Source organism: Nicotiana tomentosiformis, chromosome 4 (genome assembly GCF_000390325.3).
Source record: "Nicotiana tomentosiformis chromosome 4, ASM39032v3, whole genome shotgun sequence".
In the NCBI taxonomy this organism is placed as follows: Eukaryota; Viridiplantae; Streptophyta; class Magnoliopsida; order Solanales; family Solanaceae; genus Nicotiana; species Nicotiana tomentosiformis.
Window position 1 is genome coordinate 10,789,437 of NC_090815.1, and position 20,632 is coordinate 10,810,068.

At 39.6% G+C, this 20,632-nt stretch overlaps 2 protein-coding genes and 1 non-coding gene across 3 annotated transcripts; 2 read left to right on the forward strand and 1 right to left on the reverse strand.

Annotated features, from left to right (window-relative positions):
• The first annotated feature begins 785 nt into the window (after window positions 1-785).
• LOC104084688 (subtilisin-like protease SBT1.3) lies at window positions 786-4,192 on the forward strand. The gene is made up of 2 exons (XM_009588605.4): window positions 786-2,968; window positions 3,243-4,192. The coding sequence occupies exons 1-2, from the start codon at window positions 1,450-1,452 to the stop codon at window positions 4,016-4,018; spliced, it is 2,295 nt and encodes a 764-aa protein (XP_009586900.1). The 5' UTR covers window positions 786-1,449; the 3' UTR covers window positions 4,019-4,192.
• A 342-nt stretch (window positions 4,193-4,534) lies between these two features.
• Window positions 4,535-4,608, forward strand: TRNAI-UAU (transfer RNA isoleucine (anticodon UAU)). The gene has a single exon. It is a non-coding gene; the product is annotated as a tRNA-Ile (tRNA).
• A 1,331-nt stretch (window positions 4,609-5,939) lies between these two features.
• Window positions 5,940-8,174, reverse strand: LOC104084687 (cytochrome P450 71AU50-like). Its single transcript, XM_009588604.4, has 2 exons — window positions 7,265-8,174; window positions 5,940-6,612 (listed from the first exon to the last, which is right to left on the reverse strand). Exons 1-2 carry the CDS (start codon window positions 8,150-8,152, stop codon window positions 5,998-6,000), a joined length of 1,503 nt encoding a protein of 500 aa, XP_009586899.1. The 5' UTR covers window positions 8,153-8,174; the 3' UTR covers window positions 5,940-5,997.
• Window positions 8,175-20,632: the final 12,458 nt, after the last annotated feature.

Here is a 20,632-nt window from a genome sequence, read left to right on the forward strand (position 1 = left end):
TTATCTAGACAGAACCAGCTTCATTTGAAGTCTGAAGTGAGACAAAATGACAAATTCACTCGTTCTCTACTGCTTTTTTATTGTCTATTTGATTTACTCGATAAACCGCTCGATAATCATTCATCTGATACCAATTCGCCTGATATCTTATTGAATGGCTAGTGGATAACTACATTTATAAATCGACAACCGATAAGCCGAACCGTTAAGCGAAAATAACCGCCTGATCCGCCAGATAAGCACCCCTACTTTTGTGTGACACGGGACAAGGCCTTGACCAAATGGGTACTCATTGTTATACTCCCTTAGTTTCAAAAAAATTGGCATTATTTTCTTATTAGTCAGTTTCGAGAAGATTGACACATTCTTATATTTCCTTAAAGGGACGTATTAATAGCCACACAGATGTTATGACTTATTTAAAACCACGCGTTTTAAAAACTTTATAGCCACACAAATGGTATAACATATATAAGATCACAAGTTTTTTAAAAAAATCTTTTTATTAAACTTTGTGTCAAGTTAAATTAGGACAGACAAATTGAAATGGGGAAATAGCAGTTAGGGGATATATATATATATATATATATATATTGGTCTAATTCTTGGTGTGCAGAATTATTTTGCAGAATACCAGGAACTAAAAAAGAATATCATGCAAAGGAAAAAGACATTAACTAAAAAGGAAGGAGTAAAGGCTAAAGATATCATGTCAAAGTAAGGCCACTTAAAGATATCTATTACAAGAACAGTGTTTTGGCTGTTTCTCTTTTTTGGACGAACAGCTGCTGAAACTGACGCACCAAAAACGGAGAGAAAATGAAGAATCTCTTGGAAGTGTATGATAAAAAGAACAAAGGAAAGTTGGATAAGTTACAACTTACATAGCAAAAAGTTGGCCTTTTGCAATGATGAATGTGGACAAGAGTGTTATTTGGAGTGTTTGAAGCTTTTTGGAATCAGAAGGTAGCAAAATTACTGACTTTAAGCTACAATATATCAGAAAAAGGAAATCATGGGATGTATGAACCAGTGCTTCATCTGTATCTTTAAGAAGAAAATAAAAAGCTGCAATAAAACTATGCACATGATGAAAAGTGATATACAATGCCAACGGTAAAAGTTACTACTGTGTAACCAGGAGGTCATGTATTCAAGCCGCGAAAACAACCTCTTGCGGAAATAAAAGGTAAAACTGCGTAAATAAGACTCAATATGGTCCGGCCTTTTTCTGGACCCTGCGCGGGAGCTTAGTACATTGGGGCTGCCCCTCTTTTAGTAATTTTTGGAATTTGGAAATGTAAATGCCCCTAAATAGAAAGTCTTGGCTCTGTGATGAAAAGAGTTTTTCTTTAAAAATAGGATGAGGACTACTAGTCTTTCCCTAATTTTAGCACTTTCTTTTCTTTAAAAATGAGTTAGCTAGTAAAGTTCACAACTTGACTTACAATGGCTGCACTCAATTTCTTCATAATCTTCACATCACTAGTCTTACCAATTGCATCTGAGCTTCTGTTGTCAACTTATGTTGTCCATGTTGATACCAAAACCAGGCCATCTCATTACTTAACTCAAGATGAATGGTATAATTCAATGGTTGAATCAGTTCTTGAAAACAAAATGGACTCAGATTCTACTTCTCCAAGATTGTTCTACTCATATGATGTAGTGTTACAAGGTTTTGCAGCAAGATTGACTGATCAAGAATCTGAAAAACTAAACAAATATCCAGAAGTCACTCGCATTTTCAAAGATCAGTTTAGAATCAAGCTTGACACTACACGTTCGCCGAATTTTCTTGGCCTAAACACAGGTTATGGTCTGTGGCCAAAATCTAACTTTGGAGATGATGTTATAGTTGGCCTTGTTGATACAGGAATTTGGCCTGAAAGTGAGAGTTTCAAAGACAATGGTATTGGTCCTATTCCAACAAGGTGGAAAGGCAAATGTGTTGATGGAATCGCGTTCAACGCAACAAGAAACTGTAACAGAAAACTTATTGGTGCTAGGAATTTCGTTAAGGGGGTTGAGAATGACTATCATCATCAATCGCCACGAGATCAAAATGGACATGGAACACATACTGCTTCAACTGCAGCAGGTGCAGAGGTATATGGTGCCAATGTATTTGGTTTTGCTAAAGGGAAAGCACGAGGGATCGCGAGTAAAGCTAGGATTGCAATGTACAAAGCTTGTGGGAGTAGTTCTTGTGCAGAGTCTGATATTTTAGCAGCTATTGAAAGTGCTATAAAAGATGGTGTAGATATACTTTCCCTCTCCTTAGGATACGATGATGATCCGTTTTATGAAAATCCAGTGGCAATTGCAACATTTGCTGCTGTTAAAAGGAACATATTTGTTGTCTCCTCAGCTGGAAATCTTGGACCTTATCCATTTTCAGTTCACAATACAGCACCTTGGGTGACAACAGTTGGAGCTGGATCACTTGATCGCGATTTTCCCATTGAAATCAACTTATCAAATAACAAGACTTTTGTTGGTTCTTCTCTTTATCCAGGGAGAATCAGTGGTAAAAGTTACCCTCTTGTTTATATTGAGAATTGCTCTAGAATGACAATCGATCGTTCTAAAGTTGAACGAAAGATTGTAGTTTGCAACACCAGTAAAATCGAAGCTCTAAGAAATGGGATTTTAATTCAGAAAACAGGTGGTGTTGGATTGATTCAATTGAATCTTGCGACTGAAGGAGAAGGGTTCAGAGCAATGGCTTACACATTGTCTTCTGCAACATTGAGTTATAAAGAAGGAATAGAACTTCTTTCTTATATCAAATCGAATGCTAATCCAACAGCAAGATTCGTACGTCGAAAGGGTACAGTAATTGGGAAAAAAGTTAGAGCTCCAATTGTTGCTAGCTTTTCTTCAAGAGGGCCTAATGTTGTTGTTCCTGAAGTCCTCAAACCTGACCTCATTGCTCCGGGTTTGAACATTCTTGCAGCATGGCCAGGTGACCATAGTCAGATTTAGGATTTAAGCTTTATGAATTCAATCTTTATTTTTTACTATTGAACCCAACGGGTTCAGAATATAATATTTTTTGAAATTTTAGTAGATTTTCACATTGTGGAAACAGTCACTAATGTTTGTGTCAGGGGAGGCTGTCTGCATAACACCCCTTGGGGTGTAACCCTCCCGTGGACCCTGCGCGAGCGCTGAATACTTTGTGCACCAGTCTGCCCCTTTTTTTAAGTGATTTTTTCGCATTGCGTCTGTCCATGCAGGTGACATTTCCCCGACACGTCTCAAGATGGATCCAAGGAGAGTAAAGTTCAACATAAACTCGGGAACATCAATGGCGTGCCCTCACGTAGCCGGAGTAGCTGCACTAGTCCGCGCTGTTCATCCAGATTGGTCCCCGGCTGCTATAAAATCCGCACTGATGACAACATCCACAGCATTCGACAATGCAAAACTTCCTATCATAAAACACGAAGACATGGAGCTAGCAACCCCGGTCAGCATTGGTTCCGGTCATGTTAACCCTGAATCGGCTATTGATCCGGGCCTAATATACGACACTGATACATCAGACTACATCAACTTACTATGCAGCTTGAACTATACAGAGAAACAAATGAAACTTTTCACGAACGAGTCAAATCCTTGCTCGGGTTTCACTGGATCTCCACTTGATCTTAACTATCCATCACTTTCTGTTATGTTCAGGCCTGATTCCTCTGTTCATTTTGTTAAGAGGACACTAACACATGTTGCGGTATCTAAGCCCGAGGTGTACAAAGTAAAGATAGTGAATCTAAATTCAGAAAAGGTGAGTTTAAGTATAGAGCCAAGGAAGCTGATGTTCAATGAATCTTCAAAGAAACAAAGCTATATGGTCAAATTTGAGAGCCATTATGCATTCAACAGCAGCAGGAAAATAGTTGAGCAAATGGCATTTGGTTCGATATCGTGGGAGAGTGATAAGCACAATGTTAGGAGCCCCTTTGTTGTTATGTGGGTTCAGCAAAATTTCAATAACAGTAGATTATACAAATAACTTGATGTGTATGTACATTGTTGTATGTATTGTATCATCGTACCTCTAGCATCCGAGTATGTACTATGTAGAATCATTGTACCTCTAGCCTCCGAGTATGTACTATGTTGTATGTGTTGTATTATCGTACCTCTAGCCTCTGAGTATGTACTATGCTGTATCATCGTACCTCTAGCTTCCGAGTATATACTATGTTGTATTATGTTACATCTAGCCTCCCTTGTGATTTGGTAGTTGTTACAAAGACGATATCTTTATGTCTACTAAAGTATGTCCAGATGCAAATCCACGAAAAAACGAGGGGGCTATTTTGGCTAAATAAAGATAATGGAACTAAATCCGACTGTAATTTACACAGGTTTTGCTTATAAGAAAGGGTTATTTACAGAGCTGTTCAGCCTTGCATATCAGGAGCAATCCAATTTTTAAAATGAGTACAAGAAAGTACAAAGGACTCACAAGTCTGTTTATGGATTTTGACCAATATATAAGGAAAGTATAATACGCACACCATAAGGTCCCGTAGCTCAGTTGGTTAGAGCGTTGGTCTTATGAGCCGAAGGTCGCGGGTTCGAGCCCCGCCGGGACCAATTTCTACTCATATATAATTTATTTTTTTGCAGAATATTCTGCTTTCCAATATGTTAACTTCTCAGAAGTATATATTTAAATGGTTTATTTACACCCAAAAGAAATCATTTTTTACCCCAAAATGTTGTAGTGAAGCATTAAGTACTACTCTATACTTCTCGGGACGAAAGTGGATTAGTCCAAAACAAAACACCTTTAAATATAGTTTGAACTCTTTATTTTTATACATAAAAGAAACCACCTTTGATATCCTTTAGCTAATGACGAAGAAATTAGACATGGTAAGCCAATACTATGCTAGTTTGAGAGGAGGTAAGTCACCACAAATTTTCTGATTAATTACATAACACCATTAGCCTCAAGTAGACACGGATTAAAAGCGGCTTCTGCTGATTTAACTAAATACATTACTTTTAATTTGAACTATTTATACATATGTTCTCTATATATATACACACACGTCTAACTGAACCAGTAAGTCTTGTTTAAAAAAGACATGACATCCGTATCAAGAGATTTTCTACTCAGAGAAAGTAGATTACATTTTCAGAAAATGTAATAAAACCATTTCCTTAACTGAAAATATTAAGAAAAGAATTACAACTAACAACGTAAATATTGTAAGTATAGCCATAAATTAAACATTCTCTGACCGAACTAATATTGCCTAACTTTGTAAGTGGGACCATAACTAGCTGACAATTAAGTTTATTGCCTTTTAAAGATGTCTTCTAGTAAAGAAAGAAAATGTTTAAAATAATTAGTATAGTCAAAAAGGGACCATAACTTCTTATATTTGAACTTTGTCAAAACTGATAGCTACATAAGTGATAAGAGATACCTTCAAATCCCCAGAATCCAGCTCCTGTGGTTTGGAAGAGATACTCCATATCTATGACGAAGTGAGGCTTAATATAATATATATTTGTTATTATGTAGAAAAAGACAAAAATTTGTGAAGAGAGTTCATTCCTTTTTCTATTTTTAGGCTCCATATATAGCTTTGTATTCTTATCTTATTTGTTCGAAAATGACTTTGTTTTGAAATTTGAATAGAGTTAGTGGAACGTATGCCTACTTTGATTACTTAACTAAAGAAAACAAACTTAGTTTCGTTTCCGAATATATTGATTGAAATCAGTCAAACTCGCAATGCGCCGCCTCTACTCTAGTTGCGTTCCTACGCCAATAGCGAAGTCAAAAAAATCTCTTGCGCTGTTCAAGATCTATTATAGTATGTAACAAAAGTAATATTGGTCCTATATTACACAGTATTATTATCGAAAAATATGCAGTAAATGTTACATATTTTGCCGTACAATGAAAAATATAGAGGACAAAGATCCTTATTTTCACTTAATTAAGCTTCTAAAAAAAATTCACATCAACTACACATGCAATCGATAAGTAGGAATAGCAACTAAATGTTGAGCTCTAGCTGTTACTAAACCAAATTTCTCAGTCATATCTAAATCTTCTGGCATCATACCATTTGGTAGCTCCCAATCAAAGCAATGAACCAATTGCGCTAACACCAGGAGAACAATGGTGAGCCCTAGTTGTAATCCGGGGCAACTTCTTCTCCCTGAGCCAAATGGTAAAAGTTGAAAGTCACGTCCCCTAAGATCGATGTTGCTACCAACAAACCTTTCTGGTCTGAACTTCTCGGGTTCAGGCCAAGCTTCTGGATCTCTTCCAATTGCCCAAGTATTTACCAAAATTCTTGAACCTTTAGGTATATCAAAACCATCAACAATACAATCTTCAATGGATTCATGTGGAATTAATAGTGGTGCAACGGGGTGAAGCCTAAAACCTTCTTTTATAACCATGTCTAAGTACTCTAATTTTTCCAAATCTGTCTCTTCCACCATTCTATTTGTGCCAACAACTTGTTCCAATTCATTTTGTAATTTCTTCATTACTTTAGGATGCCTTAGAAGTTCAGTGAAAGTCCAGTCAATTGCTGTTGATGCAGTGTCCATTGAAGCTATTAACAAATCCTGCATAGAGTTCTTTTTCAGTTGCTAAAGTCATAGTAGTACACCTTTACATAATAACTTTCACTTCCGATATACATATAAGGCCGAACCACTCCCAAGATAGCATTCCGGCGGACACATTCGTGTAGGAAGTCCGACGACTACATAAGCCAAAAGACTGCAACTATAAGACCGGGCGAAAGTCCAAAAAGTCAAAAAAGCTTCTTCGGGGTGGTGGCAGAAAGTGAAGTAAGTATTTATTGAAAAACTAAGTGTGTGTATATATATATATGTGTGTCACTAAAATTGAAACGCTGTAAATTTTGAACCCATATTTCAAAAGTGTAAAAGGGCATTCCGGTGAACTAAGCTCTCGCAATGCGCGGGGTCCGGGGAAGGGCCGGACCACAGGCGTCTACCGTACGCAGCATTACCTTGTATTTCTGTAAGAGGTTGTTTCTACGGCTCGAACCCGTAACCTCTTGGTCACATGGCAATAACTTTACCAGTTACGCCAAGGCTCCCGTCAAAAGTGTAATGAATTTAATGATTTGAAACTAAAGTTTGAACCTATCAAATTTAAATTTTGAATTCTTCCCTGCCTTTAATTTCACGAAGAACAAAATGACTAAAACTAAATGAACAAATGAAATGAATGTTCCATTAACATTACCAGCATAATAGCCTTGACATGGCGACGATCGAACTCGAATTCAGCTTCTCCAGATTGCATAATAGACATCATAGTATCAACAATATCCTTAGCTTGCTTATTTTCCCTCTTGGAATCATGAACATGTTCATCAATAATTTTCTCCAAAAAATCATCAAAAATCTTTGCCAATTTTTTCATACGTGGAACAAATCCCTGCAAATCAAACCTATCAAAAAAAGGAAAAAACTCACCAATATTTGGTGTTGCTGTTATAACTAAAGTCTCTTGAATTACATCTTTAAAACCCCTTTCATCAAATTCTTCATCCATATATTTCTTCCCAAATACCATTAAACAAGCCATGTTTGCACTTAGTGAAGCAAGTTTAGCACTAATATCAACCTCAATACCATTAGAAGCTGCCCGATTGAGAAAAGTCACAAAATTTCCAATCTCTTGTTTTCTCATTGATTGAAATGAATTGATCTTGAGAGTACTAAGCAATTCTAACGTGCACAATTTTCGCATATTTCGCCAATAAGGACCATATTTACCAAAAGTAAGATTTCTTTGATTATATCCAATATATTGAGCAGCTGTATTATATGGTCTACTAGCAAAAACAAGATCATGTTTTTTCAAGAATAGTTCAGCAGAATGAGGAGATGAAGCAACAATAACAGGAACTAGACCAAATCTCATACTCATTATAGGACCATGTTTTTTGGCTATTTGATAAAGATCTTGATGTAGATTTTTGCCAATCATAAATAGATTTCCAATAATTGGAAACCCTTTTGGACCTGGAGGAAGTTTCTTTTTCTTTTTCATGAATTTGTTGTGTAATTCTTGAAAAATGTATAGGACTATTACAACTAGTACAAGAACTTGCCAGATTGAGGCCATGTTTGGAAATTAATGTGTTTTTGCTTCCTAAGTTGCAAATAATATATAGAACTAAGTTGAAGTTTGGTTTCCGAAGCAGACAAATGAAGTAAAGAAAGGTGGCGAAAGAAATGAATTATTGGGTCCCGTGTCATAATGTCAATCAACCATATTTTTGGGATCCCCCTTCATCTGTCCAAATCAGGAAAGTATAAAAGAAAATACGTACAAAAAGAAATGAGAGAAGAGGAAAGGAAGAAATTAATGGCGAAAGAGAAAGAAAGGAAAAAAGAGAGAAACAGAAAGAAAAGAAAAGGAGTTTTCTCCCCATTTGCTTATAAAGATCGATAAAGACTCAAATGAATGGATGCAGAATCATATGTATTCCCATTTTAATTTATTAACGATGTACGAGTAAATGTATATCGAGTATAAATAATATATATATATATATAGAAAAGATAAATACTCTCTTCTCCTACTTCCACTACCCTCATTTGCATCGTTGTGGTGAAGCTATACAATATTATTGAACCATGGAAATCTGGTTTTATCAAATGTGATTTGCATGTGGTTAATCACAATCGAATATGTCATTTAATTTTCAACGTATTCTTTCTACTATTTCCATGTAATTAATGTGGAGATTTGTGATATAAATGAAGTGTTTATGCTGTTACGGTTATTCACCTATAATTCTTTTTATAATAACCATATCAAATTATAATAGAAAGCATAGTCGGAGACATGATTTGAATTTTATAGGTTCTAAATTCTAGGATAATGATATAAGTTGTTAGCAACTGAATTCTGAATTTAATTTTGTGTACATGTTAGTGAATTTATTAATACAAATACAGAGTTTAAACTAAAGTTACTAAACTCATACTTCGACTTCTACCTCTGCCCCGTTGGGAAGGTAGCACCGCAAATATTGCAAGAATTTGCCAGATTATATTGAATCCATGGATGGAATTAATGTCCCTAACTTACAAATAATATAACGAAGTTAAAATTTTGTTTCAGAGACAAAAATGAAGCTAACAATGGTGGTGGGGAAAAATGAATTTAATGGGCTTTTGTTTAAATATCAACCTTAATTTTTGGGGTCCATCTTCATTTGTCCCGATGAGAAAAAGACAAAAAGAAAAAAAAAATGAAATGTGAGAGAAGAATATAAAAAAGAATGAATGGTGAAAGGGAAAGAACGGAAAAAGATTTGACAAAGAAAAGAGAAATAGTGCGCCCCCCCCCCCCCCCCCAATTACCCTCATTTTCATCTTCAAATAATAAAAATAATTATACACTCTCAAATAAATTAAAGTGGCCAATATAAATTCTTATCTCATTCTTTAAGCTCAACCCATATTATTATTACTAAAATAAAAGTGAAAATAAAAAATATAGCTTCTCGCTTCAGAGTTCAGACCATTATCCACCCAAATTCAGTCCAATACGTCTATTTGACACCATATCATGTGTTTAGCCGAAAAACGGATGGAGTTAAATTTGTACGCAGTTCTAAGGATATGTGGCACAACTTAATACAAATTGTAAGGATAAATAGAAATAGAAATATGGATTGGAAAGAATGCAAAATAGATAAGGCTGTAAAGATGAATCTTAGGACTCAACAAGTGGAATCAATTTAAAAAGCCTGAAAGAACGACTCTTTACTATGAGAGGATATAGTGTTTTTATTATAATGTAAGCCCGAAAACTTGACTTTACAGAAATGATAACCATGCCCTTTATAGTAGAGGGTTCTTACTTTAAACATAATTAAAAATTACTCAGTGGGAGACCCACGATAAATCAGTTTTTCTATCATTTCTGCCAAGATTCTCTCTAGTGGGATTGCAACGGCTTTTGTCTGTGAGCTCGATCTTGACTCAAGCTCTCGATCTTGGGTTGAACTTGATTCTGACTCGAGCTCTCGATCTTGGCTCGAGCTCGATTCTGATTCGAGCTCTCGAATTGATTCGGGGTCAATGTTGGTCGGTCTCTAGATCATAAGCTTGATAGCTTTACTTTGCATCATAGTTCAATTGGATCCGAGCTTGACAATGATATCGAACTCGATATTGATCAGCCCCACGGATTCGAAGCTTGTTTGTACCATCTTCGGAACCCATCTCGAGGTCTCACTTCGATCGATTATCTTTCGAACTCGATCAGACGTACGAAAGCCGAAATCTATTTCGACCGTATACAAATAGTCCTCTCGTTTCTCAGAAAAAATATGGTGAAAAACGATATGATTTTTCAACGGCTCGATCGGATTATAAGCTGACGTCTTCATCGGGCTCGATCATGACGCACGTGATATCTCTCCCGTCGATTTAGTCTTTCAAGGCATTTAATGCATGTCAGACGGTGGTCGGCCACCGCTGATACTGAATCGCCATTGCTTAAACATATAAATAACCCTTTCTTTTATCATTTACTACTTTTACCTCTTCAATCTTCCAAATTTCGCAAGTCCCTTTTTGTATTCTCTGGCTTACTCGCAAATCTGTGATTTCTCTTTGCAAAAAGGCCCCCTTCAATTTTACCAAATCTTTGTCACTTTCTTCTACTCATCACCTTTGAATTCGAAAATGGCGAAAATGTCACAAACCATTCCTCAGAAAGAGAAGGCTTCATCTTCACAGTGTGCCGCTGAAGAGACACCGGCAGAACCACGGCCTGAGGAGTGCGTTCCCTGGGCGTGTGTTCTTACTTCTGATTTTAAGGTCGATAAAGGCTCATCGGTCCCTGGCCGATGTGAGCCAGTATTGAGGTACATGTGTTAGATAACCGAGAAGCACCTCAAATAGTTAAAGAAAGATTGCAATTGGGATAAAAAAGAAATTATAATTCCTACTTCTGACGAAGATATCACCACTTACGTGAAAGGGTTTTTGAATGTGTATACTTATCCTTTCACGTTAGGTCCCCTTGATTCCATTATTATTGATTTTTGTCGTCAATACCAAATAACCCTAGGCCGGGTCCATCCTTCTTTTTGGCGGATCGTTATTTTGATCTGATACTTTGTGAACAAAATCGAGGGGATGTTGTTCACCCTCAACCATCTTATTCGATTGTACTGTCCTCGACTTTTTCGAGGAGGGTTAATAAAACTTCAGCATCGGGCTACCAAGGCCATGTTCTCAAGCATTGACGAGGACAGAGATCGGGGCTGGATAGGTAGTTTCATTCGAGTGAGGACTTCAGACCTGATTCCGACCGAAAAGATGCCATTTCCCGAGGAGTGGAATATGAAACGTAAGTGTGATCTTACTGTTACTTCCTTCTATTTTGCTCTTTCATTTCTTTTCTCATCGATACTCTTCTTTTTGTGATGCAGCGATTCCTTGGATCCCCGGAGCAGTTCCCGATCTCAAGAATTGGGTACGAGCTCTTGTTTCGACCTCCACATACGCCAAGCGCTTATGGCGTGATATGTCAAAGGGTCGGTGGGATTCCAATAATCAAGGTAATCCCCTTTCTCGTACTCTTTGATAATTCGTATGAGATGCCTCCCAAATATTTTAATAAAATTTTCCATATGCAGGTTTGGGCAAAGATATGGTTTTGAGGCCCTTGTCCATCGAGGAAGAAACTTTGGCCTCTGTCCCAAAGCCGGTGAAGGAAAATAAAAGGAAAAGAGCCTCCGTTCCCGAAGATCCAAAATCGAAGAAGAGGACGGCTCGTAAGCCGAAAAAGAATGCCATTCCTTTGACCGTAGAATCTGTTCTGCGTCTAAGGGAAGAAGATGAAGAAAACGATGGGTCCGCGCTGGTAGCCCGAGCGAAGAGAACAATCGATGCCCCATCGGCGGCTGGATCGATGATGCTTCACGAGGTTCCGCCTCGAGCTGAGGGTATACCGGAGAAAGATCCGGGAGGAGTCCCTGAGTTGTCGGAGATCGAAGACGCATCCCATCAGAGCCAACAGATGGGGGATATGTCTGAAGGGGCCCCTCTTGAATCCCTTCGAACTGAAAAGAATGCTCCAAGTGATTCATTTGGGGCAGCAGCAATCGAAGACTCGCCCACCTTTCCCGTTTTTTCCGCATGGGTGCTTCGGGAAGCCTAAGCTTTGGGGGCCCTCGATCTAGCCAGGCCTTATAATGTATAGGATCTTTTTCGTGACCTATTTACTGGTATTGAGGACGTTGTCGATACTAGTGATGAATCAGATCTTTTTCATGGGGTGCGGCAGGCTTTGAATCAGGTAAGCCTTAAAATTATTTTGTTGGTACTACCTTCATGTTTACTTTTTGTTTCTAACTTCGTTTCTTGTTTCTTTGCAGGCAGTGGCAGTTCATCGAGAAGCAAGTTCTCGGTCCCAAAATGAGATGCGTCGATACGAGGTCGACCTTCAGCGGGTTACTGAGGAGAGGAACTCCCTAAAACTTCTCTTAGGGCAAAGGGAAGAGGAAATAAAAGACCATCGAACTGAGATGGCCAAGGCTTACCGAGATCTGACCGATTTGTCTGAGCAGGTAATGATACTTTTAAAAGCCTATGGTCTTGATACAGGAACGATGGCTAATATTTTGGTTTCACAGTTGCAGCAAAAAATTAAGATGATCGGGAAGCTTCGTGAGGAGGTCGATGTGATAAAAGCAGAGTCTTTGCAGTGGAAAGAAGGTATGGATCGCTTTGCTGCAGAGAAAGAAACTGCTCGAGCCAAGTTATCATCGGCGGAAACCCAACTTCAAAGAATGAAGGAAAAAGGTCTGGTTCAAGCGAAAAGAATAGAGGAGCTCGAGGCTCGGTTGGCCTCTGTACTTGCCAAGGCCGAATCTGATGCCGAAAAGGCAAAGGCCGATGCGGATGCACTCGTGGCCGTCTATCGGGCCGATGCTGAAGCTGCTCATGTCCAAGCAAGAGAGGCAGCCGAGACCACCGATACTCGAGCACATTGGGTCGCTGATCTTGCTAAGTGCCGATCTCGAAGGGAAACCCTCGAGGAGATCCATGCTTGTGGTTTCGACCTCGCTGAAGAAATAAAAAGGGCTAAAGAACTCGAAGTCGATGTTAAAGCCTTGGTTTTTCGATGACGATGATGATGACAATGATGATGACGATGGGAGTAAGAGCGGATCCGAGAATGGCGGGGAGCCCGATAGAGAATATACCGCTCATGGGGATGACTAGGAAGCTTAGTCCTTAAATTTTACGTTGTAATCAATCATGTAAACAATTTTTGTCTATAGAAATATCCCTTTTTTTGCCGACTTGCTTCTGTTTTGTTTCCGGTCTTGTGAAGACTTTATTCATGCCTTATGAATGTTTTCACAAGGATTTAAACAACTTAATCAAATTTGGAATTTGTAGCCTCTATAACCGAGCGAGCGCTTATTCAAACTTGAAGTGATGTAGCCCTTAGGCTTATTAGTTGAGTCAATGATTCAAACTCGAAATAATGTAGCCCATAGGCGTAATCGTCGAGGGAGTGTTTGCTCGAACTTGAAATAAAAGTAGCCCGTAGGCGTAGTAGTCGAGTGAATGATTCAAACTCGAAGTAATGTAGCCCGTAGGCATAATGGTCGAGTGAGTATTTGCTCGAACTTGAAATAAAAGTAGCCCGTAGGCTTAGTGGTCGAGTTTATATCAATTCTGTTTGTGTAATAAATCTCCAAAATAGAGGAATTTTCTTAGATATAAGATGTTGGTAAAGAGGAGAACTTTCTTTGCAAGTCATTATACATGTGTTCATGTTTCGAGTCTGGGTTCGGGCCAACTACATGAGCATGGTTCGTTTTGACCATTTGGCTCTTACAACCTTTCTTGTTGGAACCCCGCTGTTGCGAAATAACTTTCTTGCATCAGAACTTGATATATTTGAGGGCTAATGCCCCCCTCCCCTTAGTATTCGAGGTCGATTGTGAAGAGTCCTCAGATACTGTTGTAAGTGCAGCACGATCATTGGTTGCCTCATTAAAAACCTTGCCGAAAAACTCCATTTGGGATAAAACCGGTCTAAGGGAAAAATAGTGCAACGCGTGCTTTCAGATCTAAGGCTTCATATTAAAGGATCCATCTTAGCTCCTGATCGGACTTCTGCAGGGGTCAATTTTGAAATGTAAATGAATATGAGGGGGGGAGGGGGTCGTACCTTAGCAGTAGTATCGTTTTAGATGTGACACATTCCAATTACTTGATAGTTGTTTGCCGTTTATAATGTCGAGCTTGTATGATCCCTTTCCTACGTTCTCGAGAACCTGGTATGGTCTTCCCCAGTTCGGTCCTAGTTTTCCTCCGTTCGGATTTCGGGTATTGAGGGTGACTTTCCTTAGCACTAAGTCCCCGGTCTTAAAATGGCGGAGCTTGGTTCTTCGATTATAGTATCTTTCGATTCGTTGCTTTTGGGCGGCCAATTGGACGAGAGCAGCTTCTCATTTTTCGTCCGAAAATTCAAGGCTAGTGTTCATAGCCTCGTTATTTAATTCTTCTGTTGTGTATCGAAATCTGGCACTGGGTTTGCCGACTTCGATTGATATCAAGTCTTCAAACCCATATACTAAGGAGAACGGGGTTGCTCCCGTACTAGATTTTGACGTTGTTCGATATGCCCAAAGGACTTCGGGTAAGATTTCTCTCCACTTTCCTTTAGGATCGTTCAGCCTCTTCTTTAAGTTTTGAATTATAGTTTTGTTCATTGATTCGGCCTGTCCGTTCCCACTGGGGTGATACGGTGTTGATAATATCCTTCTTATTTTGTGACCTTCGAAGAATTTCGCCACTTTGCTTCCAACAAATTGTTTCTCATTGTCACATACTATATGATCCCAGATAAAGTCTATAACTTCCCTCTCTCTTACTTTCTCGAACGCCTGTGCTTCAACCCATCTAGAGAAATAGTCAATCATAAATAAAATAAATTTAGCTTTACCTGGGGTCGATGACAGAGGGCCGACGATATCCATTCCCCATTTCATGAATGGCCATGGGGATAGGATTGAGTGAAGTTTCTCTCCGAGTTGATGGATCATTGGTGCAAACCTTTGACATTTGTCACATTTTCGAACAAATTCCTTTGCATCTTTGCCCATATCGATCCAATAATACCCTGCCATGATTATATTTTGGACTAATGAATCAGCACTGGAGTGATTCCCACAAGTACCCGCGTGCACCTCACGTAGGATGTAATCGGTATCTCCCAGACCTAAGCATACTGCCAATGGTCCATCGAATGTCCTTCGGTATAGCGTTCCATCCGAAGCCAACGTGAATCGAGCAGCTTTGGTTCATAGAACCCTTGAATCTTTAGGGTCCGATGGGATCTTTTCGTTCGTTAAATATCCAATATACTTATTTCTCCAATCCCAGGTTAATCTCGTAGAATTTATCTCGGCATGACCTTCTTCGATCACGGATCTAGAGAGTTGTACGACAGTCCCCGAGCTCAACTCACCTTCCTCGACCGATGATCCCAAGTTCGCAAGTGCATCAGCCTCGATGTTTTGCTCTCGTGAAACATGTTGTAAAGTCCATTGTTTAAAATAGTGCAAAGTGACATGTAGTTTGTCCAAATACCTTTGCATTCTATCTTCTAGAACTTTGAAGGTTTTGTTTACTTGATTTACCAGCAGCAAAGAGTCACACTTATCTTCAATGACTTCTGCTTCCAAGCTTTTAGCTAGCTCGAGACCTGCAATCATGGCCTCATACTCGGCCTCGTTGTTAGTTAACCTGGCGATTTTGATAGATTGCCTAATAGTGTTACCCGAGGGTGGCTTTAAAACTATGCCTAGCCTGGACCCCTTCACGTTCGAAGCCCCGCCTGTAAAAAGGGTCCATACCCTCAATGATGTACCCGATTTCAACAGGAGTTCTTTTTTGACTTCGGGTACGAGGGTTGGCGTGAAATCGGCCATGAAGTCTGCTAAAATTTGAGACTTGATGGCCCTACGGGGTTGATATTTGATATCGTACCCACTGAGTTCGACGGCCCATTTGGCCAATCGGCCTGATAGTTCGGTTTTGTGCAAAATATTATGAAGCGGGTAAGTGGTTAATACGCATATGGGGTGACATTGAAAGTACAGTCTTAACTTTCTAGAGGCGCTTATTAGTGCCAATTCTAATTTTTCTAGGTGCGGATATCTAGTTTTTGCTTCTCCTAAGGTCCGACTTATATAATAAAAGGGAAATTGCGTACCTTTGTCTTCTCGAACTAGGATACCGCTTACTGCGATTTTCGATACTACCAAGTACAAGCAAAGTTTTTTGTCTGTTTTTGGAGTATGATTACTCTAATGCCTGTTGGCATTCTGGGGTCCAAGCAAAATCATTCTTCTTTTTGAGTAGAGAGAAAATTTTTTGACTTCGATCTGATGATCTCGAAATGAATTGGCCTAAAGCTGCAATCTGTCACGTTAGCCTTTGTACAACTTTTACGCTGTCCACGATGGTGATGTCTTCGATAGCCTTGATTTTATGGGGGTTAATCTCGATTCCCCGATTTGACACCATGAAGCCCAGGAACTTTCCCGAACCGACTCTGAAAGCACATTTTTTGGGGTTGAGCTTCATGTTGTATTTCCTCAAAATCTCGAACATTTCCTGTAAATGGGTCAAATGGTCATATGCGCGCAAAGACTTAACTAGCATGTAATCAATATAAAGTTCCATTGATTTACCAATTTGTTCTTCGAACATTTTATTTAGTAGGCATTGGTAAGTAACCCCTGCATTTTTTAGCCCGAAGGGCATCACATTATAACAATATGTTCCATATTTGGTGACAAATGAAGTCTTTTCTTGGTCCTCCGGGTTCATCTAGATTTGATTATACCCGGAATAGGCATCGAGAAAAGTGAGGATCTCGTGACCGGCTGTGGCATCGATCATGCGATCGATGTTGGGCAGCGGAAAGGAGTCTTTGGGGCATGCTTTGTTCAAATCCTTATAATCCACACACATTCTAAGTTTGTTCCCTTTTTTAGGCACTACAATTACATTGGCTAACCATTCAGTATATTTCACCTCCCGAATGGATCCTATCTTGAGAAGTTTGGTTACCTCGTCCTTTATAAATGCGTGCTTTACCTCGGACTGGGGTCTTCTCTTTTGCTTCACCGGTCTGATCCTAGCCGATTAATGTTAAGTCCAAACTTAGTTGATACGTTGTTATGTCTGGTGGGATCCCTATTATATCTAAATGGGACCAGGCAAAGCAATTAATTTTATCGATAAGAAATCGAATAAGTTTCTTCATGAGTTTGGGGCTCAAATCCGTTCCCAGGTATACCTTCCGTTCGGGCCAGCGCTCGATTAGTGTGACTTGCTCCAGTTTCTCAATCGTTGATGTGGTGGCATCAGAGTCATCGGGAATCACGAAGGATCGAGGGATCCTCTGACAATTATCTTTTTCGATCCCCTGGTTATTAGGTTGGGTCAAAGCCGATGTCTGTGACTGCTATTTGGTATCTCGTTCCCCTTCTGAGCCCGATCCCTTCACTGGCGAAGGCGAGGATATTGGTTTCGCTTCCTCGATGACGAACATTTCTCTTATGGATGGTTGTTCTTCGTACATTGTTTTGACTCCTCTCGATGTGGGGAATTTGAGGACCTGGTGTAGGGTCGAAGGTACAACTCTCATGTTGTGGATCCATAGCCTTCCAAAAAGGGCGTTGTATCTCATGTCGTCTTCGATCATATGGAACTTCGTTTCCTGCATGGTTCCGTCCACGTTTATTACTAGAATTATCTCGCCTTCGGTGGTCTCATATGCCATATTGAATCCATTTAGAACCAGGGTTGCGGGTACGATCTGGTCCTGCTAGCCGAGCTGTTCTACGACCTTCAATCTAATGATGTTGGCCGAGATACCTGGATCAATTAACACACGCTTAACTTTAGTTTTATTCATGAGTACAGATATTACCAGTGCATCGTTATGAGGTTGTATGACTCCTTCTGCATTTTCATCATTGAAGGACAAAGTTCCTATGGGTGTGTAATCTTGAGTTTGAGATCACTTTTCTCTCACAATCGATGTCTTAGTGCGTTTAAGCATTGGTCCCTAAGGGTTATGGTGCCGCCGATGATCATGTGAATGACGTGCTACTGTTCTTCTTGTTCGTTTTGCTTACCAAAATCCCTGTTTTTAAAATGGTTCTTCGCCCTATCGCTTAAAATTTCTCGAAGGTTCTCTTTGTTGAATAACTGGGCCACTTCCTCTCTTAGTTGCCTGCAATCTTCCGTTCTGTGGCCATGGGTGCCATGATATTCGCACATTTGATTGGGATTCCTCTAGGCATGATCGGTCTGCATGGGTCGAGGCCATTTAGTGTCTTTGATGTGTCCGATAGCCAAAACGATGGCGGATGCATCAATGCTGAAGTTATATTCCGATAACCAAGGTGCTTCCTTAGATCCGGCAGGCCTATCTAACCTACTTTTTTTCATCAGCTCCCGAGACCCTTGACCTCGATCACTTCTTTTGTTATTTTTCCCGAGCTTATGTCTCGATTCACTGACTCTGTGGCTTCCGTTGTATGATTGATATCGATCCCCGATCAGACCTCATTCTCGATTAGTATCCCTTCGAATTGATCATCTTCGACCCTAATTTTTGATTGATACTGATTGTGCACGCCGGCCCACGTGATGGCTGGGTATTCGATCAGGTTATGCTTTAACCGCCGTGAAGTCGTCGAACTTCGTTCGTTCAAACCTTGAGTGAAAACCTGAACATCCCAATCATCGGTGACTGGTGGCAAGTCCATTCGTTCCATTTGAAAACGAGATACAAACTCCCTCAACATCTCATTATCCTTTTGTCTTACCTTGAAGAGGTCTGATTTCCTTGTTGCGACTTTTATGGCACCGACATGTGCTTTCACAAAAGAATTTGCTAACATAGCGAACGAATCTATGGAATTTGGTGATAGGTTGTGATACCAAATCATTGCCCCTTTTGAGGGGGTCTCTCCGAATTATTGTAACAACACATATTTGATTTCATCGTCTTCTAAATCAATGCCCTTGATGGCACACATGTAAGAAGTGACGTGCTCGTTGGGATCGGTCGTTCCGTTATATTTGGGAATTTTGGACATACGAAATTTTTTGGGTATTGGTTTCGGGGCTGCGCTCGAGGGAGATCCCGGGATCTGATCGACCCTAGAGTTATAAGTTTCTATTTTTTTATCATTGGCTTCGACTCGCTTTGTGAGTTCCTCGAGCAATTTAGTAATTTTGGGAGTAGTACCCGATTCTTGCTCATTTGACTTCACTATGGCTGGCTCCGTTATGTGGGCAATTTCTCGAGGTGGACTGGGCTCCAGCTTGCTTTGTAGCTAGGTTAGGCTCAGCAACTGAGCTATTGCTCCCTGTTGGGCTTGCAATATTTCAAAAATCATACGCAAGATAACGTCGTTTTCCTCGACGTTATGGGTATCTCGAGCTGCAGAACGAGTGCCACCATGGATGCTATTCTTAGGTTCAGCATGGAGGTTCGCCTCGAATGCCACATGTGAATTGATATCTATTGGTGCTCCGATTCAAGCTCCAACGACGTTTACAAGTGGCCTTTAGGTAATGGGTGTCAAGTTATTGTTCTCATCTTGAAGACTGACTCCGTTGTCGGTTGGTGAAGTCATTTGATTGGTAGTTAGTCGTTGCTAATCCGAAATCAAACATATTTTCGGAACTGAGCGAAAAAACACAACGGTGTATTTCTTCAGATTCGTATCAAATAACCACTGTTATCCTTAGCCCCACGGTGGGCGCCAAACTGTTTACCCGAAAAACGAATGGAGTTGAATTTGTACGCAGTTCTAAGGATATGTGGCGCAACTTAACAAGTGGAATCAATTTAAAAAGCCTGAAAGAACGAATCTTTACTATGGGAGGATATAGTATTTTTATTACAATGTAAGCCGAAAACTTGACTTTACAGAAATGATAACCATGCCCTTTATAGTAGAGGGATTTTGCTCTAAACATAATTAAAAAATACTCAGTGAGAGACCCACGATAAATTAACTTTTCCATAATTTATGCCAAGATTCTCTCTAGTGGGATTGCAACGGCTTTTGTCTGCGAGCTCGATCTTGACTCGAGCTCTCAACCTTGGGTTGAGCTCGATTCTGACTCGAGCTCTCGATCTTGGCTCGAGCTCGATTCTGATTCGAGTTCTCGAATTGATTCAGGGTCAATGTTGGTTGGTCTTTGGATCATAAGCTTGATAGCTTTACTTTGCATCATAGTTCGATTTGGATCCGAGCTTGACAATGATATCGAACTCGACATTGATCAGCCCCACGGATTCGAAGCTTGTTTGTACCATCTTCGGAATCCATCTCGAGATCTCACTTCGATCGATTATCTTTCGAACTCGATTAGACGTACGAAAACTGAAATCTATTTCGACCGTATACATCATGAACTCTAAAATTTAATCGGTTTTAAATTTAAAAAAGAAGTCGAGAATGGAAGAGAAACAAAAAATAAATAGTGAGAACCAATCAAATGCTACTGGAAATATAAATAG

Excerpts from the sequence above, each read along its gene's own strand:
- LOC104084687 (XM_009588604.4), bottom strand. The coding sequence starts at position 8,152 with ATGGCCTCAATCTGGCAAGTTCTTGTACTAGTTGTAATAGTCCTATAC. Across the intron at positions 6,613-7,264 it reads ATGTCAAGGCTATTATGCTG|GATTTGTTAATAGCTTCAAT; the intron begins GTAATGTTAATG and ends AACTCTATGCAG.
- LOC104084688 (XM_009588605.4), top strand. The coding sequence starts at position 1,450 with ATGGCTGCACTCAATTTCTTCATAATCTTCACATCACTAGTCTTACCA. Across the intron at positions 2,969-3,242 it reads CATTCTTGCAGCATGGCCAG|GTGACATTTCCCCGACACGT; the intron begins GTGACCATAGTC and ends CTGTCCATGCAG.